This window comes from Alligator mississippiensis, chromosome 1 (assembly GCF_030867095.1).
Source record: "Alligator mississippiensis isolate rAllMis1 chromosome 1, rAllMis1, whole genome shotgun sequence".
NCBI lineage: Eukaryota > Metazoa > Chordata > Crocodylia > Alligatoridae > Alligator > Alligator mississippiensis.
Window position 1 is genome coordinate 362,728,363 of NC_081824.1, and position 26,329 is coordinate 362,754,691.

The 26,329-nt window shown below is 44.1% G+C and overlaps 1 protein-coding gene across 5 annotated transcripts in view; it reads left to right on the forward strand.

Annotated features, from left to right (window-relative positions):
- The window catches only part of NALCN (sodium leak channel, non-selective), a 505,598-nt gene that overhangs the window by 58,749 nt on the left and 420,520 nt on the right, over positions 1-26,329 (forward strand). For all 5 annotated transcript variants that reach the window (XM_019486907.2, XM_019486906.2, XM_019486908.2 and 2 more), the window contains 3 exons: positions 5,794-5,877; positions 11,381-11,520; positions 12,984-13,112. In XM_019486907.2, the coding sequence (XP_019342452.1) occupies positions 5,794-5,877; positions 11,381-11,520; positions 12,984-13,112 (353 nt within the window). The remainder of the gene's footprint in view (positions 1-5,793; positions 5,878-11,380; positions 11,521-12,983; positions 13,113-26,329) is intronic.

Genomic DNA, 26,329 nt, shown 5'->3' on the forward strand with positions numbered 1-26,329 from the left:
GAAAAGCTACACAGGGTGCTAGGCTTGGCCAGATACCACAGCAGGTGGTATCTCTTTCCAAGGCCTGAACCTGGCCAGCCTGGGGGAACTGGGCAGGGAGCAGAAAGATTTGGGAGAGGCAACCCACCTGCTGCTGCTGTCCATAGCCAAGCTCAGCGCTGTTGCTCACAGAAGCCCCTGGCTGGAGTGGGGGAGGAATGGCTCTGGGGCTTCCCCTACCCTCAGGTCAGCTGGGGACAGTGGCAGCAGGGGGTGGGTTCCCCCTTTGTATGGCCAGAGGCAAATCTTGGGGATTTGCCCTATCGGAAAGGGGTAGGGAAGAATGAGAAGGGAGGGGATGCCCAGGGGAAGGTTTGTGGAGGGAGTGTTACCTGCTTCAGTGACTCAAAGAAGTCCCCATCAGCTGCTGCTGTGGCACTTTGTGTCCTCTCGTGGGGAGGAAGAGGGGGAGATGTCTGCAAATACCACTGTGGAGCTAGTCACATCTCCCGTGCCCTCTTTTGGAATTTTTAGACTTTCTTGATTTAATCTTTCTAAGCCTGTCTAACACAGCCCATACTCTGAAGGTCAATCCTGTTTTGCTCCGCAAGAATAGCTGCTCTTCCATGCATTTCAGTGGGTAAGTCTTCTGGAGGGATATGGAGATCCCTCCAGAAAGGGAGCCATGCAGCTGGCCCAGGGCTCTCCACTCACTCCAATAAGAAGCAGTAGCTGCATCTGGTGGTTTGGCATCTTACTTCTCTCTGACTTAATAAAGTACATGCAGGGCTGTTTTTGCCCTGTTTAATAAGCATCTATGCAGGCAGCATATGGCTCTTCCTTCTCCACAAGCGATTAGGGCATTTGCCAAGGACATAGGACACTTGGATTCTAGCCCCCACTTGGTTTCAGGGACTTTCAACCCACACGTCCTATATCCCAGCAGAGTGTCTGAATCCTCAGACATGGCTTTGTATATCTTCCATATCTCTCCTCCTGAAGCTGGCCCACTTGGCAGCCAAATTGGAATGAGTTATGGAGCCAAAAGGAGAACAAGCAAGAGGGAGTCAAACTGTGTGGGCCCTGCTTTGGAAGGGGGGAAACCCTGGTTTCTGGTCCCTGCTCCTAAGGTTGCTTATGCACTTTTACCTAATGACTATTTAATGCCAAATGCATCACAGACACTAATGTAGGTCTGGAGTCATACCGTTGTAAGTCATGGCGCTATCCATTTGTAACGTTCACAGGAATTGAAGTTGCATCCATACAAATGAGATTGCATGAGGTGGTCTGAAAACAAATGAAGCATCAATCTTTTGTACACCTACTTCACCCTTTTGTGTAAGCTGCATGTGCAAGGAGAGGAGTCACAGGAGAAGTATGATTTCAGAAGATCTGTGACAGTGGAGGGACTCAGACTGTGCACCACAAGGGTGGGTGGGCTAGTGACATAGGGCTGGAGAATGCAGGCTTTCTCAGAGATCTAGATACTTTTTCTTACATAGCCACTTCTCATGCTTTTTTTTTCCTCTCCAAAGACGCATGCTCTTTTCTGTTATGGATTCTGGGTAATAAGTTTTAAGAGACCTCTTTTTCATGAAGAGCTCAGAAGAGGACTGACACTTCAAGGCTTTTCAAGTAGTGCAATCTGAGCATTTTTGCAACCCGGAGAGGAGGGAGTTTGAAGGAAATGGAGCACCATGGGAAGAACGCTGTTCTTTGCTCCTAACCCTAGTGTTATAAATGATTCTGTAATGCATCATTTACAAACTACAGTGAAAGCAAGGGCTCACTCCTCACCTGCCAGGACAGCATCCACTTCCACAAGCCACAGGGATACTCTCATTTCTTTATTTTCTGTCCTCAGGATGCTTTCCCTCTTGGCTGCCCAGTAGCCTACCTTCAACAGGAAGATGCTTTTGGTCCGTTTGGCCTGATCCTGGTGATTAGATCATAGTCCTGTGCTGTGAGAGGTCTGAACTCAAATCACCTGAGGGGAAGATGATCCTAGATCATGGTTTCCCATGCCCTAGACCAGAGGTTTCCAACCTTTTTTTGTCGGGGTACCCCCAGTGAATGGTCCATGAGTGGGGTGGAGGGAGGGGGGAGGTCCCTTGGCGCGGCATGTGGCAGTGAACCCAGAAGTGGTGGCGGCGAAACTGGAAGTGCTAGCGGCTTCTCCACGCCACCCCTAGGGCCTTCTAAAGTACCCGCAGGGGTATACGTATGCCTGGTTGAAAACCGCTGCCCTAGACACATGTTTTACCCACTTAATTGCAGGGCAGAAGGTATAATAAATTGATCCTCCCTAAAAAAGTCTGAATTGTGCATTTGGTTGTCTATAATTTGCTGCACTTCTGTGGTAGAATTGAAGTACAGTGGGGTGCAAATGGACTTAGGCCAGGGGTTGGCAATGTCTTCGGGTGAGGGTGGGAGGGGGAGTCTGGAATGCCCAGCTTGGGTCAGAAATGAATGGACACTAGTACTCATCCACCAGTGGTAGTTCTTCCTGCCAGCTAGCTTCAAAACAGCATGGTGAAAGCCCCCTCCACTGGAGCTTGTACCACCTGACTGCAGTGAGGCATGGGCAGGGCTCCCCCTGCCAAAGCCCCAGGTGCTTGACTGCATCATGGCATGGCATAGCTCAGGGAAGATGTCCCTGGCACTGAAGCCATGGCTCTGTGGGCTGCATCTGCCCTGTGGACTCTAGGTGCTGACCTCTGGACTTAGGCAACACCGTATCCATTCCAAGTAGCTTCAGTAGAGACAGATTTAGTTGTGCAAAGCAAAACAAATCCTGTAAGCCACCTCATTGTGTCCATGAGATTCAGGTTATTATGCAAAGCACAATAGGATGTTGTTTGGTGACTGAAAACCCCAAATCTGTGTTACTTGTACATCTTTGCAGAATTCTGCCTATGGCATATAAGCTTTCAATAAACTAGAAAGCATAGTGTATAATGGCTAAGTTGGTGATTTTTTTCTGTTTTTAAGGACATGTTTATAAACCTCAGTGCTGGCTATTTAGAGATCTCAAGGCAGGTAACTAAACCTTAACAGGTGTAGGAGTAGCTGTCAAATTATCTCAATGGTCCATAGGTTGCTGAGTCAAAGCTTCCTGAGCACGTGGGCCACAGGCCTTCTCTGATTCTTCCTTCTTGGGCAGTACCCCAGGTGTGAGGGTTGGGGCATGAAGAGTCTGGAAGAGCATGGGGTTAAACCAGTACCTGGGGCTGTGGGAAATTTCATTCCCTCCTCCCCTTCCTGTCCCTGGCTGACCTAGAAGCAGGGTCAGAGTTGCTTCTGTCCTGCTCCAACTGGGCTGTGCCACTGCTGCCCCCAGAGCTGTCCTTGCCTCACTGCAGCTGGGCTGCACAGGGAGCCAGGCTCAGCTGGGGACAATGATGGCAGCAGGCATGTTCCCCTTCCCTAAGCTAGCTTCTGGGCTGGCAGGGAACACCTGGGGCCACTGGGCAGGGAAGAGAAACACTTTGACTGACATCACTGCTACCATTGTCCCTGACTTAAGTCCAGTCCCCTACATGCAACCTGCTTGGAGCAGGGCAGGAACAGCTCTGCAGTTCCTCCTGGGTCAGCAATAGCGGTGGATGGGGAGGTCGGAATAGGAGAGAAGGAGAGGTGCTGCTGAGAACAGAGGGTAAGGGAGCGTGACTTCTAACCTGCTTTAGGGGCTTTTAGTTCCAGCTGCTGTTCTGCAGCATGGTCCAGAAGGGGATGTGAATGCATCACTGCCTCCCCTCTGCACCCATCTCCACTTACATGACCATGTAAATTCTACTTATGTACATAAAGATGCAATAGGATTTGACCTGTAATATTTCTGCTGTCTGTTTTATGGACATAGGGGACCATGTTTTTAAGAAATTGTGAAATAATCCCCAACCCTCCCTGTAACACTTCAGCATGGACAGAGTTAGGCTGTCCTAGATACTTAAATCAAATACATAAATATTTTGATGCAGAAGCTGAAAGAGTAATATGATATTTCTAATGGATTTTGTTAACCTAAACCCTATCTGCCCACACTTATAAAGAGTATAAACTCTGATAAAAAGTGTTATGGAAAAGTGCATTCACAGACAAATTCCTGTGCCAAACTCATGAAGCTAGATAATCTCAGGTTTTCTGTAGATGGAATTAGAAAATGGTGAGAAGTTAGTATACCACAACTGTTTTAGTTATTTCTGGCATGATGAAACCAGACATGTTAAAAATCCTGGCAGCAATATTTCTTCACATGTGTAAGAACAGGCAACCATTGACTGTATCAGTGTGGAATTCACTCAAGGTTATTTTAAAAGGTAATTGGAAGCTGTGCAATTGTGTCATTTCATGTCTTCATTTTTAACATGAGAGTGTTCATATGCGTTTAGCAGTCTTTACCTTTTTCCCCAGTAGGAAGTGGTAAACAAAAAAAATCAGTGATAGGTTTCATGCAAAAGGTATATTTTTTGAAGTGTACCAGAAAGACCAACAATTAAGTGTGGTGGACATAATATCCACGGGTGTCTATACATGATCAGCAGCTACTTAGCCGTAGCAGCCGGCTCCCCTGCTTTAGCATGCTGCTACAGCGAAGTAGCTGCTGAAAACAACCATGCGCCATGCGTACAGCACAGTATGGGTTGTTACTGCACCATGCTTTAGTACTTCCAAAAGGAAGTACTAAAGCATGGTGCAGTAACAACATCTTCATAGGTCAATTTATACATATGCCCAAACACAACACATTTAGCAAATGTCTGGTCGGGGAGCTCTACCAAGGTCAAAATAGTGTTACCCTGAATATGCCTATTTAGCCAAAGACCTGAAGCTCAGTAGCAAGTCCCTAATGATTATTAAAAATGGTTATCCCTATGTTATAAAGATGTAGCAAATGCAATTTATTTTAGAAAGAATTATTTTTTTTATTTATAAAATGGTCTTTAATTTCTTGGGATTAAATTCCATTGTATACTCATGCCCTTGGCAAACAGATGAAAGACAGTATCATTCTGACCAGGAAGCATTGTGCAGAGGTGAATGATCACTGCAAGGCTGTTGAGAATCAGGTGTCTTGCATTCTGCCAGGATGTGTTTAATCCCTGGAGACAGCATACCGGCTGTTGTGATGGATGAGTACTTGTGTTTAACACAGTTAATGGAGCACCAACAATGCCAGCATTATTAAAACATCACTTTTTTTAAAGAGTTAAGCAGAAAATTATGAGACCAAGTTAGTAAAGAGCAGCCCAAGATGTATACCATAGAAATAACTGACAGCTCACAGAATGACACAGTGGTGGTTTGTGCCTATTAATTTTAGAATTATAGGGCTTTATTCAGACAGGCCATTGTGTAATTATTTGCAGTTGTAAGAAAAGAGGCTTCCAAAACAGACTCATGTTCCTTTTGGAGAAGTGTTAGGAAACACCACTGCTCTAGTTTGGTAGCAGCTTACACTTATTTTTTAAACGTGTACATTTCTGCTTAAGGTACAGCTCAGTGAAGAATCAGATCCAGTATTTATCTTTCATTTTTAAAATAATAATCTTAAATTCTTCAGTCATACTAGCTGAAAGAAGATGCTGTAGAGAATTGAACTGAGAACTTTCTTTCTTGGATATAACATCTGTTTTGAAATTTTTATCTTCTAGCAGAAACAGTTGGGTTTTGGGATTTGGTAAAATGGAATCTTAGAAAAAGGCAGAAGAAACTGCTTTAGCTTCTTTGTAGTAGATATCTTTTGTGATCTTATTTCTTCTTCCTTTGACAAAATCAACAAAACCTCATATTTTTTTATTTCTCTTTTAGGGGGATAACTCCTATGTAAAGGATCGTTGGTGTGTGTTTGATGGCTTCATGGTTTTTTGTCTTTGGGTATCATTGGTGTTACAGGTAATCATGCCATTTTATCTTAAATACTAAACGGCTTGTTTTTCAACAACAGTTCCTTTGCTCTTGCCTGCAAAATACACACGTGCATTTTAAACATAAAATTCTACAGGGATTAGGTTTTTAAAAATAAATGGTTCAGCCCTTCTGAAGTTCAGCATCCCCAGTTATTGCAGTATATCTGCATGGGGTGTTTCCATGGCAATGCTAACTTATACACATTGCATATAGCAGTTGTTATTAAAGCATAGGTCAGATTCTCTCCTGCAGACCCATGCAGTCCTTGATTATTTAACACTGTGGGAGTTTAGCCTGAGCAAGAACATACAGGACTGGGTTGCATAACAATTAGGGATGGGAGAGACTTCACGGGTTTTGCTATTTGCCCACGGTTTCCATCTTAAAACTGTGCACATTTCTGGTCAGCTCATCTACAAAATGATAACTGAGAACTGGAAAAAGTAGAGGGAAAGGCAATAAAGATGACAGAGATATGGAGTGACTTCCATATGATAAAACAGTGAAAAGAGTAGAACTCTTTTGCTTGGAAAAGATCACTGGGCTGGGGGTGGTAGATATTGTTGTTGCAGCTCCATTCCTATGAATCTTATTGCAACTTGAATTTGGGAGGGTGGCATTTAAAACACACATTCATTTTCTACTTTAAATATGCCATAATGTTCTGATTTTAAGTTGACCCTGTATATACATTGACCACATATTTTCAGTTTAAGGAAAAACAGCTGTTCTCCTCAATAAGCACAAATGAGATCCTTGAACTAGCATCATCCTTGCAAAATCCCACAGGAGATTCAAATAGCCAAGAAAAGAACCCAAAGGGTTAGATGTATAAAAAATGTTGGAGTAAAATAAGCATTCTCTGTACCAATGATAATGTTGCCCAAGGCTCACCATGTTCTCTTCAGCCTAGAATTCCATGTCAATATATATCAAGACAAATGCTTTTAGTTAAATGGAAACTGATGACAGGTTTCAAGCAAATACAGGTGCTAATTGAAAGGCTAGATTTAAATTGCAGTTCTAAATGCAAACTTTATATACCATGTAGAGCTAAATTACCAAATCCAAACAGTCCTGGTTTTTTGGGGTTCAAAATCTAAATCTTTCTAATATTTGAGGGACATGGGGAAGGACAGGGTGGGTGATGATATTTACAGATGCCAGCAGAGTTTTGAGATTTCCTAGTGAGCAAACTATATTCAGTTAACTTGTGTTTTGGAAGAATGAAACATATTGTTGTCCAGAGATATAAGAAACAGGTTTTGCACTCTGGACATCAGCAGTGGTTGCACCATCTGTGGCAGCTTGCAGAGGCAGCAGCCAGTAATCATGCATCCCCTCTAAGTTGGCTCATCCTGCACCCCTCCGTCTGCACCTTTTCTGCAGCACTCCACCTTTGCCAGGAGGGAGGTATGAGAAGCGGCCTGCAATTCAAGACAGTAGGCAATGGTTCACTACTGCTAAGGGATGTCTTCCCCAGAAGCAGTGAACCTCCAGGTGATGCTCCTGCATGCTGTGCTGCTGCCGCCCAGGGCATAGTACTGGCCAGTTATACCTTTCAGTCTTGATGCCTCAACTTGCCCAAATGCCAGAGGATTCCTACAGCTTCTGAGCTCCTAACTTGCCTTCTTTCCACTCCAATAGAGAAGACCACTGAGATCACTAGGAACTGCGAAGCCATGGTGATCTGAGTCATCCATCCATTGTGGCCTTCCCCTGTGTAAGATGAGCCTGCCATCAGCATGACAGAGCAGATGGCAGATGTGCAGCACCTTTAAAGGTCAGCCAGCTTGGGGTCATCTGTTCCACCACTCTTAAGCAGGCTGCAAAAGGGTTATCTGTTGTGCTGCCATCATGCTGGAGCAGATGATCCTGTGTAGCACCATTGAAGGCCACATACTACCTGACCCTTAAGGGTTCCATGTAGTATCATTTGCTCCATGTAGTAATCCTGCATTGTTCTAAACATAGGTCAACTCCATGAATAAGTGGATTATTTTTATGGTTCTTTTTGAAGTGGAAAGAAGTGTTGATTTACAATTGGAGAAATGCAGTGTATGAAAATTTAGCATCTCACATACCCATGTATAGTAAAGATGAGCAACTGGACTTTTCACGGATGCCATTGTGAATTGTCTAGTCTCCATTAAACTTTTGGGGGAGAGTATTTCTCTTTACTTTTGGGGATGTCTGGGGAAATTTGTGTGGCAACAGTATACCACAAGAGGCCAGATTCTCTCTCATGCATCCGGAAATAAATGGGAATGACTGGAGCATGCTGATGGACTTAAAACATCTATAAGCATGCATTTTCATAATATAGTGAGAAGCTCTTTTTATTTTGAGCAACATTTTCAGACGCCTTTTTTTCCTAAATTGGAGAAATAAGCACTTCATTCTTAGCCAGAATAGAAAAGGGGAGGAGGCAGAGAGAAGCTGAGAGAAAGAGAGAGAGAGTTCTGTTGAAGTTTACTTTCATACATAGCTGAAAGTTTTTTGAGTTGTTAGCACTAGAAGTGTCAAGATTATGGGTGGAAAACATTTTTGTTCATCCATAGGATAGTTCAAGAATGTCTGAGATGGATTGTTCTAAGACTCCATTGTTTTAAAATGTATTAGAAATGGAAATTTTTCATTTGAAATACAGATTGAAAATGAGAGTGAAAACACATTACACTAAATCAGTGATTCGCAGCGAGGATGATGCAGCACCCTAGGGTGCCTTGAGATCCTTTCAAGGGTGCCATGGGGTACCAGCCAGTTAGCACTGTTAGGTATGCAGACATGATTCACAGGATAAACCCAAAGGGAACCTCCAAACATTCAGGCGTGTGTGCTTGCAGCAACTCAAGTAGGAGCAGCACAAATTTGAGGCAAGGATTTTTGCCTCAGTGCATGTGCCCAGACATGCACTTTGGTGTGTGGCATGTTTTGCCACTTGGGGCAAAATAACCCTGCCCAGCTGCTCCAGGATCTGGCCCCTGCAGTATAAAAACCTGCCCTGGCAAGCATTTTAGTACTGCTTGCTCTCAGAAGCTTCTGGGGCCTGGCCTATTGGTATCTGGGGACAGCCTTATGCCAGCTGGACTGCTGAAGCAGCCCTTACTGAGAGTTCCCTGCATCCTCTACCCACTGCAGCAGTCTGGCAGTAGGGGCTGCTGCCTGGCTGTGACCTGCTGCCACCTGTGACAGCATGTAGCCCCAAGGCTACACACCTGCCAGACCTGGATGGGGACTGCACAGCTGCGGCAGGGGCACCTGCACCTCTGGGCCAGCTGCCAGTGGGCTGTGGCTGCACAGTTGGCCTTTGTTTGGCACTACTGCCATGTGTATAGCTGCCTTGCCACCTGAGCAGCTTTTGCCCGGAAGATATTCTCAGTGTGGTAGCCTGCTTTGAACTGTCAAAGCATGTCCTCCTGACCTCCAGCTCGGTCCTGGGTGCCAGCCCTAAGCAGGCTCTTCTGCCTGGGTCCTGCCACCTGTCTCACTAGCAGGTGTTCTGGTGTTCCCTATTTAAAAACTGCAACATCTCTGATAATAAAAGCCCAAATTCACTCTTTAAAATACCCCAAAATCCATGTTCTTCCACAATTAAAACAAAAGAACAAAAGACCACTATATAGAGACAGAGGGAGAGAGAGAGAGATCAGTTGGGCAATGTTTTATTGATATATTTACAATGTTACAGCAGTTTGGAAGCCTACCAGTATTTCTAACATCATAATAAAATAAATTCTAGATATTTATATGTTTTGATGTTTGCTTTTGGTTTTCTTATCATAGAACAATTAGAGCTCCCCCTGACGCCTGTACTAACCAGGATGTGGGGACAGCTGCCCCTGCACCCACAGTTCCTGCCAGCAGGTCTCATCCTGTCTGGCAGCTGGTCATGCTGGGTGTATGTTGGGGGAATGTGGGGTTTGCAGAAGAGGGGTGGAAAGGAGTGTGGGGGGATGCGGGTGGGGGTGCGGGTGAGTGTGGAGGGATGTAGGGGGATGTGGGTGAGTGTGTGGGTGGGTGTGGAGGGATGGGGGTCATGGGGTGTGTGGGTAGGTGGGGGATTGTCGGGGGACTGTGGGTATGGTGTGGAACTGTGTGGGGGGAATGCTCAGGAGGGGTGGGTCCCCTGCTCTTCACAGGGCGCAGCACCCCAATGCAGCTCCCACCAGAAATGCCCCCTGCAGCACCCCACCCCCACCCCTGCATGGGCCCAGCCCCCCTGCAGGGCTCACATTCCTCCCCCCCGCAGGGCCCCAGCCCCCCCGCACAGGCCACATGCCTTCCCCGCATGGCCCACAGCCCCCCTGCATGGCCCACAGCTCACAGTTAGCAGCAGCGGCCATCGGGGCACTCAGAGTGCCTGCATACACAGGCCCTGTGCGCCATTGGGCCAGGCAACTTCCATGCACGCAGGACCTGGCCCGGTGTGACAGGCAGTACCTGCAAGCAGTGCGGGACCCGGGGTGACATCTTGAGCTGTCCAGAGCCACCTGCAGGTGCATGGTGCTGTGCCAAGCCTGGCAGGGCCCATGCAATGTAGCACAGGCAGTGCCTGAAGCCAGGCAGCTGGGGCTGAGTCGTACTACCCCCTGCTTCTCCGCGCCGTGTGGGGGGGCTGTGCCATGAGGCCCTGAGCGTCCCGATGGCCACTGCTGCTGGTGAGCTGTGGGCCATGTGGGGGGGCTGGGGCTGTGCGGGGGGTGGGTGGGGGACCCTGGGTGAGGGACCCACCCCTCCCAAGCTGCCCCTTCCCACCATCCCCCACATCCTCTCTGACCCCCTCCCTACTTCAGCCCCCCCCCCCCCCCAGTTACCTGAAACAGAGCCCAGGTCCAGGTCCCTGCAGCTTGCAATGCTATTTGCCCTGCATTTGCCCAGCATGCTGCAGCATCAGAACAAGGGACAGGCATGGAGATGCTCTGGCCAGCTACCAGGATGTCTCTTTGGAGGACCCGAGCTTCCGGTTGCCTCAGGGCATGGTCCTGGATCATGCCCTGCCCTGCTTTTTTCTGGGGATTTTTTTTTTTTATACCTGAATATCCAGATATCATATTTTGAGCCTGTGCTGCAAATATACAGTGCGGGGAAGGTTGTTTTGTTGCTAGCATGCCTCTTGCCACATCTCAAACTGCTTTGAGATGCGGCAAGAGGCATGTGCGGGCTCATCTTGATACACTCAAAGATTTCAAATAAGAGTCCATAATATTAAAAACATTCTGACCTATTGTGTTCTTTCTGAGCTCTTTGCATAGAAGAATTGCTCTATAATTTTCCTGTAGTCAAAAAGTGATTGAAAACTAAGCTTGCATTTTCTGAAGGGTGACTTGCATTTAACAAGGGGTGCCTTGAGTCTAAAAGATTTAAAAACCACTGCACTAGAAATAGTTTTGCAATGTGTATTCTCAAATGCAAGTACTAGGGCAAAGAGTGAGATGGACACCCCAAGAGCAGCTGGAAAACAAACCCCTCATTCTTTTGTCTATAGGTCTTTGAAATTGCTGAGATAGTTGATCAGATGTCGCCCTGGGGCATGTTGCGAATTCCACGGCCTCTTATTATGATTCGAGCATTCCGGATATATTTTCGCTTTGAGCTGCCAAGAACAAGGATAACAAATATCTTGAAGTAAGTGAAAAAGTTACTAGTAAAAACTATGCATTTCAAACTCAATCATGATTATATATGTAGCTGGGAGGGGAGCAACTGAATGTGAATCTGATGGTGAGTTTTAGAACTGAACAAAAAAATGTAAAAATATTGATTTCTTTTAAATACTGATTTACCTGATAAAATGGTCAAAACCAGCAGAGGTTTATATGAACATTTTAAAGTAGTTTTGTTAGGTTTTACTAGAATTTTTTCACTAGGTGTTGTAACTTTCATATTTTTTTAAAAGGTGTATCAAAAATACAGGATGGACTCTCTTTCTGCTTATACTTTTTTAAAAATAAATGCAAACACCCACTACAATAATATTTGTGTATTCATCCATATGCACATTTTACACACAACAAGAAATAGTAATTGTCAGCAAAAGTATACAGTTATATAATAGACTTCCCATTTCCCTCTGTCATTTCATGTGTATTCTAACAAACCTGCCTCCTTCAGGACAGCTCACATTTCAAACCTCTCATCATCTTAAGACAACCACCAGTTTATAAGAAAGGTATTTAATATGGCACAGAAATATTGTCTCCCAAAAAAAGGGCGATGATGTATGAAGGTACTATTCAACCCTATTCAATAATGGGCTTTGATACCTGATATTTTGTGACCAATAATGCCCCTAAATAGGAGCCATATACAGAGAGAAAGGGCAATTATCAGTTTTTAAATGAGATGCATAGAACTTTTTTTCTAATCCTAGAAAGTCCTGTATTAGTGACCTGTAGAATTATGACATTATTTTAAAAGATAGCTATGCATGATGGGTTGATGTGGAATAAATTTATTGTCCTACACCTGGGATTAACTTTACTACATCATCATGTATTCTGTATATATCCCGTAATAGAAACCCTATTAGAAAAGTGTAGGGTTTTTACATTTTTCATTGTCTTATTTTTTTCTAATTTCTCCTCCTGCAGAGCATGGTTGTCTTAGTTACTTGGGTCACCTCTTCAGATGGTGATAATCAATGAGAGCCTACTGACTTCAGTGGAATAGCTGATTTATATCAGCTGAGGAGCTGGCCCTAACAATCTAAATGTACAAATATGAACCTCAGTGAGGAGGAAGAAAGTACTATGTTAAAATGTTTATGATTCAGACAATAACTGATTGATGGTAATAAAGCTAAAATTTTATTTTCTGTGTAGGAGTAACTGTAATCTGTTTGATGCTCTGTACTTCTGAAAAAAAATCAAGCAATATTGATTTAAGCTGAATTTCAGATACCCATTTCTAAAAAATCTTGGTTTCCATTTCTAATATATAATGAAATACCTTGTTTTAACATTGCCACTCTTGCAGGACTACTATTTTTAAATTATTTTGTGTATGTTACTGCAATTGGTGTATATCTTTTTTCTAGACATAGTCTTTCATTGCATGTGCATTTAGTGTACTATTTATCTTTTTACCAGGCGTTCTGGAGAGCAGATTTGGAGTGTTTCAATTTTCCTTCTGTTCTTTCTGCTACTATATGGAATTCTAGGAGTCCAGATGTTTGGAACTTTTACCTATCACTGTGTAACAAATGACACTCAGCCAGGGTAAGCTGATCTATGTGGTCATATGTAGATGTATTCTCTCCATGCATGTGGATAATTTCTGTTAGTATTAATGAGAATGAACATAATAAGTTAAAAGAGGATCCAAGCCATCAGTTACAGTTGACTAAATATACCTGAAAATTTGATCTTATCATAAATTATTAGCTATAACTAGGGACCTACCAAATTCAAGACAGCTGCCTGCCAATTTTGCAGGCAGAACGCAGGGCAGGGCAGCTGTTTTGTGGGCGGAGCTGAGTGGGCACCCCCATGCCTCTGGCTGAGGGGCTCGGGAGGCCCCGCCTCTCACTGCTGATTAGTGGTGAGGGCTGCCTGTCATATGGCCCTGCCTCTCACCACTAATTGGCTGTGAGGGCTGTCTGTCATTCTGCCCCACCCCACTCCTCCAGTTGGTGGAAAGGGGCAGGGCCATATGACAGGCACCCCTCACAGCCAATCAGTGGCTAGGGGTGGGGGCTAATTAGTTGATCTAATCAAAGATATCACATTCACCCAAAAAACCTTGTCTGCCATACTAAATATAGTTTCTTTTCATGCCCTTTCTCCTTATTCCTATGATCAAAATATTTTGAGCTAAGTGGAAACTCTCTTATACTTCATGAAATTTACTTCTCATGTTGGAGTAAATACTTCCAAAAATCATAACAACTTCCACCTCACTATAACAGTCAAGTTAAAAATGCTCTGTTGTGAAGCTCACAAGGCTCTGTTGTGAAGCTTCTTGGGAGAATGTCCTAGAAAATAGATAAGAAAAATAATTACTGGCTAATATAAAGATCCAACAATTTCTCAGCCATTTAACAGCTTGTGGATAACCTCTCAAAATGTCAGGATGTGGCTTCAAAGGACATTGAGCTGAAAACTCACCCCATGCAAAGCATCCAAAGAAATATTTTTGTTCTTATTAACCATATTTATCAGAGATATTGTTTTATTACACCAGTGGAAAATAACAGTGAGTAATATGATTTTTTGAATAGAGGGGACAATCTAGACCAAAGTATGACAAATCAACATAGTAAGAATTCATTACCAGGGAAAATTAATTGAAGTTAGCTGAATAACTTGCTCTACTTTAATGTTGCCTTTAGGATTTGTTCAAAATTACTATTACAGGGCATGTGTCTTATTTTGGTTTAAAATTGATTTCCTTATTGTTCAGAATATAAATTGAAGGACCAAGTAAAGACTATACATTTTGGTGTACACTTGAATTGACCATACATTCAAGATATCCCCAAATATTTTCAGAAGCTATTTCTCTAAGTATGACTGAATATGATAACATTAATATACAAAATTAATTTTGAAGTTAGGAAACTATTCTATTTTGCCATTTATTTGCTAGCTTGCCAAAGGTTCAGATCCAGAATAGATTTCAAAATAGATGGATCTTTGCATCTGGATAATTTATGCAATACAGTTTATGTTCTTAATATAAGGGGGAAAAGGCCACTAAGATTAATGTTTTTAAAACTCCTTTGAGAATTTTTTGTTACAGAATTTAAATCAGGTACTCTAGGGACGAGATCATCTCTTGGTTACAGTCAGCAGATTTCATTTAAGTTAGAATGATGTTGATTGACACTAACTAAGGATCTGATACCATATCCTTGAAAATATATATTTTCCTTTATTTACATTTTCGGGGGGGGGGGGTTATAAGGTATCACAACCTTCAGTTGAAATTATGTTAGATTGCCTTTTCTATATGTGATTGCCACTGAATCACAATACTTTGGGACAAGAGAAAAATAGCCCTTGTAGTTTCTGGAGATGGGTATGGGTATGTACTTCTTGGGGATGCTCCACTATCACCATTTGTAAAGTTTTTTGACGACTTAATTGTTTTGCTTGATTAGTTATACATTAACTGTCCATTCATAGGAAAAGTTGTTTTTCTTCCTCATTATTATGAGCTTGTGGGCAGCCTCAGTGACTGTTATACCATGTGATCAGCAGGGATCATAATTCATAGATGCTGGAGTTGGGAGGGACTTCAACAGATCATTGAGTCTGACTGACTGCCTGGGCAGGAAAGAGTGCTGGGGTCAGATGACCCCAGCCAGATGCCTATCCAGCCTTCTCTTAAAGACCCCCATGGTAGGGGAGAGCATCACCTCCCTTGGAAGCCCATTCCAAATTTTGGCTACCAGGGATCCTCGTTTTCTTTGATAAAAAAATACCCCCAATTTTCAGATTAAAACAAGTAACCCAAAATCCACAATTTTCTGAGATTCGTTTTAATCACAGAAAAATGGGGATTTAGGCTTACTTTCTTAAATCTGAATATTGGGGATATTTTTTTTTTAATCAGAGAAAGCCAGGATCCCTGGTGATCAGTATACAATTTTAATTTTTTTCCCCCTCTAGCTCTACTGGCCAGACCAACAGACTATAAGAACCATTTTAGGTTGATTTAGACAATGTTTGAAATGGTAAACAAGTTATGTAATATAGATTCTATATACTCATTTTTTAGTACTGCAGCTGTTTTATTATGTATTCCTCCTGGCGATTCAACTGAGAGGATACATGTAGGTAGCATATAAGTTGTGTTAAGAGGTGTGAAGCTTCAGATGTTTTCATACACGTAAAGCAAGATGTGCCTATGTCAGCAAGACTAAAACTTCTTTGATTCATATGCTGCCTTCTTCAAAGAAAAAGCCATGAAATTAATATATGGAACTTAGTCATATACAGTAGTTTGGAAACCCTTAGCTTGAGACATATGTGAAATAAGAAAAATAACCTGTCTAGAATTATTGCTTTATCAAACATGTCAAAGCCACCAAAAACACAAATAAATATAGAAAACAAACAATAACCATCAATTGCAGTATGAATGCACATGCTAACTTCTGTCAAGATGTCAAGAAAGAAACTTTGCATTATAGAAAGTAAAGCAAATTCCATCTTGTGTTGACAAAGGCCAGAATTTTAACCCTTTTGTGCTTAAGATACAGAACTTCTGAAAAATCAAACAGTGAAAACTTGAAACTTTAAACTATTAGTATACTGTCCTAACTGGATGCATTTAAGAGAGTGAGGCTGAAAGACTGTCAGTATGAAAACATTAGGAAATTATTACAGAGAAGGAACCATTAGGTCATCTCACCTGTCTTCCTTTTTATTATATCAAATGTCTATCATTTATGTGAGCCCAGTAACTTATCCTTGATTGCATTAAGGCATTAAGGCATCCAGTCTTACTCTGAAAAGTTAGAGAGATAAAAAATCTTTCGTTTGGTAGCTAGTTCTAAAAGACAGTGATGCTTACTGTAAATTTAAAAAATGTGCCTAATTTTTTATATGAATTTGCCTAGCTTCAGTTTTCAGCTATTGAACCTTGTTCTAACTTTTCTCTCCAAAATAGAGAGTGTTGTAGTACCTAGTATTTTTTTTTTGTTATGAAGCTTTATAAATGTTGGAATCAAGTCCCTTTTAATTCTGATTTTTGATAAATCAAAAAGATGGAGCTCTCTTGAACTCTCCTCAAAGGCATTTTCTCCAGCTGACACAATCTTTTTGTGGCTGTTCCCTGTGCCTTCTCTATGTTTTCATCATCATTTTTGTAGTATTGATTCACTAGACCTGTATGCAGTATTCCAGTATTGGTTTTGCCAATGCCAAACACAGAAGTAAAATCATCTCTTTGCTCCTCACTGCTACTATATTTATGCGCCAAAGATAGTAGCCCTTTTTGCCACAGCATCACACTGGGAGCTAATGTTGCCTGCCCACTGTGACCCCTAAAATCGTCCTCAGAAGCCCTGCTTAACAGTTCTCCATATAGCAGTTATGGGCTGCATTCCTTATTCCTAAAGGAAGAATTTTGCATTTGGTTATTTTAAAATAACTTGTCTGAATGGTCTTATATCACCAACTGTTCCATATTGCTCCATGTGACTACCATTCCTTCATCGTTAGTTATCATTTTGCCAGTCTGTCTGTCATTTGCAAATATCAGTTGTAATTTTATATTTACTTCTGGGTCATTGATAATCATTATTTCCAATTGTCAAGTACTTTTGGAGGTGTCAGTTCATCATTTCTTACTTCACTTAATATGTGCTTTATGATTTTGTATACTGCCAGTTTTTAATCACAATATCATGTAGTACTAAGTCAAATGCCTGACTGACAAAACTCTATTATTGATATATCCATGTGTTAAATCTTGTCAAACTAACTTGATTTTAATGAGGTTACATGTTTGCCTGACAAGGTTATGTTCACTAAATCCATGTTGGCTGGCAATAATTATATCCCTTTTTTACAATTCCTAATTTCATATCAGTCCTTCCCTTATATTGCCTAAGATATAGGTTGGCTAAACAACTTATATTTGCCCACAATATCCTACCTTTTAAAATATTGGCATGTGGGCACTTTTCTAGTCATCTGGAGTTTTGCTGGTATTTCCAATGTATTAAAATTAATAATTAATAATAGTCAATAACATATATACATTATTTAATTATTTATTATTCACTAATGCATGCCTCTGGATTGTCTGTTGTTTCTCGAGGGAGAAAGTCTCAGAGCTCAGAAAAAGTCCATTCCTATATGCAGGAAAGGCGGTAAAGGGGCCAGGAATCCCTCTTGACTTACCAGAGGAGTCAAGGAGTGCTTAAAAAAGAAAAAGGAGGTTTACAAACAGTGGAAACAAGGGGTAGTCACCAAAGAGAAATACACAAATATAGCCCATATTTGTAAGGTGAGGATAAGGAAGGCAAGGGTGGCAACCAAGATCAGGTTGGCGACCAAAATCAAAGACAATAAAAAGTCTTTTTTTAGGTATATAGGGAGCAGGAGGAAGAACAAGGGAAATATGGGTCCCTTGTAGAATGGGATGGGACAGATGATAACAGACAGTCAGGAGAAAGCTGAACTCTTTAATGAAGAGTTACTTTGCATTGGTGTTCCTGCATACAAATGGTGGTCGCCCGCCTGGTCGGGTAATGGATGGATGTGGGGTCAGGGGGCAATTGCCAACCAATGGTCAGTGTTGAACTGGTGAGGGAGCACTTAGAGCACCTGAATGTCTTCAAATCAGCAGGACCAGATGGACTATACCCGAGAATGCTGAGGGAATTGGCTGGAGCCATTGTGGGACCATTGGTGAAGGTATTTGAAGACTTGTGGTGCTTGGGAGAGGTCCCGAAAGACTGGAAAAGGGCCAGTGTGGTGCCAATTTTTAAGAAGGGGAGGAGGGAGGATCTGGAATACTATAGGCTGATCAGTTTGACCTCAATACTGGATAACATTTTGGAAAAAATTATCAAGAAGTCCGTTTGTGAGAGACTGGCAGAAGGCACGATGCTGACAGCCATCATGGTTTTGTTGAGGGCTGGTTGTGTCTGATCAACCTCATCTCCTTCTATGGTCAAGTATCAAACTGCTTAGATGTGGGAAACATGGTTGATGTCATATACTTAGATTTTAAAAAGGCCTTTGATATGGTTTCCCATGATGCTCTGTGACAGTGGGCCATCTCAGGACCAGATTTTATTGATTGCCCTCCCACCTGTCTAGGGCAGTCTGCCCTGTCTCATCTGACATGACTTGCTGTAATACAATAGATGTTGAGTGTGGGAAGCTGCTCATTTAATGCCCCAATGCCTAGGGGATTGTACGCGGCTCCATACTGCCCCTACACTGTGCCTCATGCTTCACAGATGGCATGGCAAATTGATAACAACTCCGGCCCAGGCCTGGGCTAAATTCTGCCTCTTGCTGGGCCTCTAGCACTCCACTCTTGCACTCCATTCCCTGTCACAGGGCTTTTTTCATACTGCCCCTCTGAAGGCCACATGCATTGGGCTTAGATGTGCCTGGCAGACATGCAGACATGCCTGCAGATGTGCCTGGCCCCACTGCTAACTCTCTGGTCTAAAATTACCCACTGGGAGCTGGGGTTATAAGGCACCCCTACCAGCCTTTACTGGGGAGGCAACTGGCCTGGCATTTCTGGGGAACTGCCTGCCACGAGCAGTTCCACCAGGCCATCCTTCCCCAGGAGCAAGAGCCTCCTGCCATCATCATAGCTCCTGCTTTTACCTCCAAGGTGTTCGTGAGCAGCTGCTCAGCTGGTTGGTGTCTTTCTAGCTGCCAGCAGCAGACTACTGGCTCAGCCCTGAGAGCCAGAGCTAAAATGGAGGCTGCTCAACCCTCTGTCCCAATCACATGGCCCTCCTCTGCTCATGTGACTGCTTCATCAGGGCTGGCCTGCACCTGCCGGCTGCCACTCCAAGCCCTTAAAGTGGCAGGAACCAAAAGTGCTCTGCCACACACTCTTATAAAAAAAAACTGGGAAATTGTGAGTTGGCAGAGTTCACGGTCAGGTAGGTTGGGAACTGGCTAAGGGGTCGAACTCAGAGAGTGTTAGTGGACCCATCTGTATCATCTTGGTAGGAGGTGGCCAGTGGTGTCCCGCAGCGTTCAGTTCTTGGCCCTGTGCTGTTTAGGATCTTTATCAATGATTTGGATGAGGATGTGGAAAGCATGCCTGCCAAGTTTGCAAATGATACTAAGTTATGGGAGAAAACGGTCACGCTAAGGGATAGAATGCAAATCCAAGTGGACCTGGAGAAGCTGGAAAGGTGGGCAGAATGGAACTGGATGCAGTTCAATAAGGATAAATTTAAATTGCTTCATCTGGGGAGAAGTAGCCAGCAACGTGAATATAGGTTAGGAGGAGATATCCTGGCCAGCACGATGGCTGAAAGGGACCTTGGGGTTATGGTTGATCACAGGATGAACATGAGCCTCCAGTGTGATGTTGTAGTCAACTGAGCTATTAGCATATGGAGTTGCATTAGTTGATGCATCATGAGCAGGGCTAAGGAAGTGATACTTCCTCTCTATTCGGTGCTGGTGAGACCCCAGATGGAGTACTGTGTCCAGTTCTGGTACTGCACTTCAAAAAAGATGTGGAGAATCTTGAAAGGGTCCAGAGAAGGGCCACAAGAATGATTAAGGGCCTGGAAGACAAACCTTATGAGGAAAGATTAAGAGATCTGGGACTATTCAGCCTGGGAAAGAGAGGACTGAGGGAGGACTTTGTGACCATCTGTAAGTATATAAGGGGTTGGGAGAAAAAATATTCATTAGGGTGCCCCAGGCAAGGACAAGGAGCAATGGCCATAAAGTGTTAGAGGATGGTTTCAGGCTCGATATAAGGAAGATATAAGGACTACAGTATGAGGATGTGGAAAGCATCTCTCCCCTCTCTCCCAGTATATGGATAGAAAATTGAGTATAAAAGGGATTATAGATTTCCCTCTTATTGATGCCAGTCATGGACAGTAGATGCCTACTGGAGAAAAATATGGTTGTGGTGGTGCACTAAGATTTGGAAGACTTTTTAAGAGAAAAGTCATATTTGCAAAGATATTCAAAGGGAAATTTACTTGGACACTTGGGTCACTTTCATAAAATATATAGACAACTCAGTGAACAAACTTTTTTTTCTTTTTTTTCTTTTTAGCAGTCAGACAAAAAGCTGACACTTCTCTTTCAAACTGCTTATTATATCAAGCCTCTTCAGATGTTTAATGTGTTCCTAAGCATTTTTAGGGCATATATTAAACATAAAGAACAATTTAAAATTCTATGGATGGACTTTTGTCTTCCCTTGTTTGCCTAGATGCTAATTTTCAGCTGCATACCTGAGCATTTTTTGTATTTGCCCTGCATTGTGGATATGTCAGTGGGCATGTGTAGACTCAAGCTATGTACTGGCTAGGCATATACCTGAATGTAAATTAAAAAAAAAAAAAACATTGGGAGAGGGGAGGAAGGAGAAGGACCTGATGCCTTAGAGGTTAGAGCACTGGTTCCGGAAGCCAGGGACACAGTTTCTAGGCACTTCTTGCACAGAAAAGCTTGAACCTGTATCTCCTCTACTTCCCCCCTAGAAGCTCAAATCACTGTGCCACAGGTTAGGCATTATTCAATCTTTTCTCCAGGGCTTCTTTTAAAGCTGAGCCACTGCGCCTTGCATTTAGTAGTATAACCCCCTCTTGTGAGGGGTTTTGGGTGTGTGGCACTGGTGACTCAGTTTTTTAAAGCGTATTTCACTTTAACAGGAGTGTACAAACAAGTTTGATTTATTTATATACACAGACATCTAAACAGCAAGCCGCAACCCAGCTTGGAAACCTGGTAAAAAAATGACCCCTCTCAACAGTACAACTTAAAATGCCAATTTCAGCTGCCTCACAAGGACTGTTCAAGGGGAGACTCTTCACACTGGGCACTTGTACACATGACAAAATTTGCTCTTACTTGCATTCCAACAGCGTTATAGTTTGCATGTGCAGGTTTTCCTGACATTTTAAAAGTTTTCCTGGTGCACTAAAGTAAAACTCATCTGGACATAGTTTAGTTTGGGGCACCACAAATTAAAACACATCCATGGATTTGTCATGTGCAAACAAAAATGCACTCAAAGACATGTAGTGAACCTTTGGTCCACCAGATGGTGGTTGGAATTGCAGATAGGAGGGGAAGAGGTTAGCTGCCCTTTTTCGATAACTGTGTTTGTTTGGATATCAGGCGTTGCACTCCAGATGCTGCGGTCCATCCAGCTTAACATGAATCAATGTTCTTTCTCCTGTATGGGAAACCACGTCCCCCCCACTCACTGTCCTGGCCATGCCCTGGCCAAGGTGACAACAGCACCATCACCCCATAATCTGCCCCTGCCCCTAAATGAATGCCACTTTTTTTTCTTGTGCTGGCTGCTGCACCATTCATGATTGCTCAAAGTCACCCCACACTCAGACCCATGGCAGCCGGCAGCCCTTAATGAGAATGGCATAGTTACTACATAATCTGCCCCTGGTTCAGTCCAGGAATGAAGAACTACTTGGCTGCCTAAAGGGGGTGCCACAGACTGTTTTGATTTGCCCTTCAGTCAGACAGAGCAAATGGCACCTGTGTTCTCATAGCACTGTGTGCAGATAGCCCATAGCTGGCATGCTCCCTCGTGCTGCTGCTTGCCTTAGTCACGATTGCAGTCTCACCTCACAGTCAGACCCACACAATGGCAGCAGGCACTGTCATTAGGGTTACCATATTTCCATTGAAAAAAATGAGGTGCCCTAGTCCAGTCCAATCCATTGTTTCTCACTCTAGGACTCAGGACCCTAAGCCATCCTGCCTGCCTCATTAACCAGGGCACCCCTGGCCCTGGCAGTGCCCCCACTCCCAACCCCCAGTGCCATGCACTTGCTTCTTGGGGATTTACTGGTTTTTCTACTTTTACAAGTTAAGCAACCCTCCCTAATGTTGCAAACAACTGTTCATTTGCCAGTGGTGGCAACAAAGCCAGGATCAAAGCCCAGAACTCTGGCCTGATTATCTGATGGCCACCTTCATTGAAAGAAAAGAAGACAAAAAGTTTTTTTTACATAATTAACCTTTACTGATTTATTAAGCATAACTTAAAGAAATAACCAACCAACCGTTACAGAATTTTCAAGGTAAACATTAATGAGAAGCAGTACTAGTCTAACTTTTTAAAATTCAGGCAATATGCAATGAGTTTCATTACAATACCTTTTTTACACACATGCAGTAACCATAGGCATTGTTTATGCTTAAATCAACAAACAGTCCATGACCACTAATTAGCAATACTTAGCTACTGTCACTGCACATAAGCAACACTGTTTTTCTACATTTCTGAGCTGGACTGCCCTTCTCTCTTCCTTTCTTGTGAATGCCTCCTGCCATTTTGCCCAGCTGACACGTGGCCACAGACTCAATGTGCCTGTCTTGCTATTTCCTGCAACCACACTGTGCAGGTACTGATGGTACTGACAATCCTATCTGACCAGGCATCATTCTCAGGCTCCCTGTGTAGTCTGTGTTTTTTCGGCAGCGTTGATGGCAGCAACGGCAGCATACCTACCAGAGCTGAAAGCCAAGGAAGGACTGAATGTGAGGGATAATTGTGTGCTCTAAGAATCAGACGAGTGGATAAGAAGCATTCTAGAAAACCCACCAAGAAGGGCTTGCCTGCCTGCCTGTCCACGTTGTTGGGCTGCAGGCCCTAAATGGCTGCAAATATGTCACCTGCAGAGCCTTTGTGTTTTGCGTTGCCCTTCACCTTCCTGCATGACAATCCAATCCTCCCCCACCTGTCAGTTAGTTGTCAGTTGAATTAACACCTTCCCCACACACACACACATCTCATGTCAGTTACCTGCGATCCCCAAACCTGCACCCCTCACATAACAGCCCAGCCTAATCTCAGGTATCAGTCAGATGTCAGTTCCTCATAGCTCAACTTATCAGTTGTAGAAGATGTCCCCAGTCTCTCCTCTTCAGCAGACTCACCAAGGGCTAGTTATATTGATCTGTCACTGTCTTCCTTTCATGAGTCAGCAGGACTTGCAGTCAGACCTGTGGTCAGTGAATTGGCAGGAGCAGAGGACAGCTTGGATATCTCTTCTCTTTGCTTGCCATTGGAGTTACCTCCATTAATGGTTGGGGGTACTGATAATGTGGCACATTAAGCAGGGGCTACCATTCTGATGAGCTCTTGCTACTCCACATTGGAAGCAGCTCTCACATTCTTGGCCTTCACCCTGCTCTGGACTTCCATCTTGTATTGCCCCCCTCTGGGCAAGTCTCTTGGAGACATCCAGGTAGATGTGCAAGTTCATGGTTGGGTTGTTGCTGACACTGAACTGGCTTAAGACCTCAGGGTTCCCCAGCACATGCACCAGGCTCTTAGTTTCTTCATAGGACCAAGTTCATAGAATCATAGAGGTAGGGTCGGAAGGGACCTTGTAGATCTTCAAGTCTGACCCCCCGCCCGGGCAGGAGGAAAACTGGGCTCAAATGATCCCAGCCAGGTAGGCAGCAAGCCGCTTCTTAAAGGCCCCCAGGGTAGGAGCCAGCACCACTTCCCTTGGAAGTTGGTTCCAGATCCTAGCTGCCCTAACTGTGAAGTAATTCTTACGGATGTCTAATCTAAACCTCCTCTCCAACAACTTGTGGCCGTTATTCCTTGTTATCCCGGGGGGCACTAGGGGAAACAAGGTCTCCCCCAAACCCTTCTGGTCCCCCCTAGTGAGTTTATAGATAGTCACAAGGTCCCCCCTCAGCCTTCTCTTGTGAAGGCTGAACAGGTTCAGGTCCCGTAGCCTCTCATTGTAGGGTCTGCCCTGCTGTCCCCGGATCATGTGGGTGGCCCTCCTCTGGACCCTCTCAATGTTGTCCACATCCCTCTTGAAGTGGGGTGCCCAGAACTGGACACAGTACTCCAGCTGTGGCCTGACCAGTGTTGCGTAGAGGGGGAGGATCACCTCCTTGGCCCTACTTGAGATGCACCTGTGGATGCACGATAAGGTCCGGTTAGCCCTGCCGACCGTGACCTCGCACTGTCAGCCCATGTTCATCTTGGAGTCAATAATGACTCCAAGATCCCTTTCTGCCTCCGTGCTCTCAAGAAAGGAGTTTCCCATCTTATAAGTGTGCTGCTGGTTACTACTGCCCAAGTGCAATACCCTGCACTTGTCAATATTGAAATGCATCCTGTTTTTGTTAGCCCACCCCTGCAACCTATCCAGGTCTTTCTGCAGTCTTTCCCTCTCTACTAGCGTGCCCACCTCACCCCAAATTTTGGTATCATCAGCAAATTTGAACAGGTTGCTTTTCACCCCATTGTCCAAATCGCCGATAAAGAAATTGAACAGTGCGGGCCCAAGGACCGAGCCCTGGGGGACTCTGCTGCCCACTTCCCCCCAGGTCGAATATGACCCGTCCACCACCACCCTCTGAGTATGACCCTTCAGCCAATTTGCAATCCATTTGATCGTGTAGGCATCGATGCCACAGTCACCTAGTTTTTTAATGAGGATCGGGTGGTCGACAGTGTCAAAGGCCTTGCTGAAGTGCAGAAAGACTACATCCACGGCGACACCTGCATCCAATGCTTTTGTGACCTGATCGTAAAAGGCAATCAGGTTGGTTTGACATGACCTGCCCCTAATGAAACCATGCTGGTTGCCCTTGAGCATCATCCCCGATGCCGGCCCATCACAGATGTGCTCCTTGATGATCTTCTCAAAGAGTTTCCCCATGATTGAGGTAAGACTGAGAGGCCTGTAGTTGTCTGGGTCCTCCCTCTTCCCTTTCTTAAAGATGGGGACCACATTGGCTATCTTTCAATCATCTGGCACCTGGCCCGAGCACCATGAGCGCTCGTAAAGCCATGACAAGTGCCCTGCAATAACCCCTGGTAGCTCCCTCAACACCCTGGGGTGGAGAGCATCTGGACCTGCTGATTTGAACACGTCCAGCCCCTCCAGAAGCACTCTAACCCAGTCCTCCTCAACCTTAGGTCTGCAGGTGTTCCCCTTGAGTCCATCTTGAATCATGGTGGGGGAGTCCCAGTTCCTAAACAAGAAAACGGAAGTGAAGAATTTGTTAAAGAGGTCTGCCTTCTCTGGCGCAACCACCAGATTGCCCAGCGTATCTTGCAGGGGCCCCACATTTCCCGGTGCCTTCTTCATCCTCCCTATATATTTGAAAAAGGACTTTTTATTATCTTTGATCTTGTATGATAGTCCAGTTCTATGTCTGCCTTAGCTTTCCTAACAGCCCCCCTACAGGCCCGAGCAGTGGAGGTATACTCCTCTTTGGAGATAGCCCCCCCTTCCACTGGGTGTACGCTGCCTTTTTGGCAACCAGGCATTCCCGGTTGTCCTAGTCTTATGCACCCTGGTAGGCTCTTTTCTTCCCCTGGTCTGCTGTCTTCTCTCCTCAGCCCCAGACATCTCAGATCAATAAGGGGTACCCATACTTGGGCCCCTGTGCCCTCAATTTATAGGGTTCTCATTCAGTAGGTCAGGAAAAGTTCAGCCTCCCAACCCTCGTTTTGGTTCTACAGGTTTGTACAGCAGACTTCCTGGCACCATCCTGACAACTTTGTTTCATTTGTCCATACTTTTTTCCAAAAAGGGTGCCTAAAATCTGTCTAGGTAAAAAAAGAGCCATGTACTAATGGGTATGCCCACAGGGTTCCTTTTGGGCCATGGCACAACAGAGGGCCAGCTACAAGTCATCCATGTGTCAAGGCACTGGTCTCTGCTCACAGTTTCCATACCCGGTGAGGCAGTGAGTCATGATGAGAGTGAATGAATGAATGAATGAATGAATGAATGAATGAATGAATG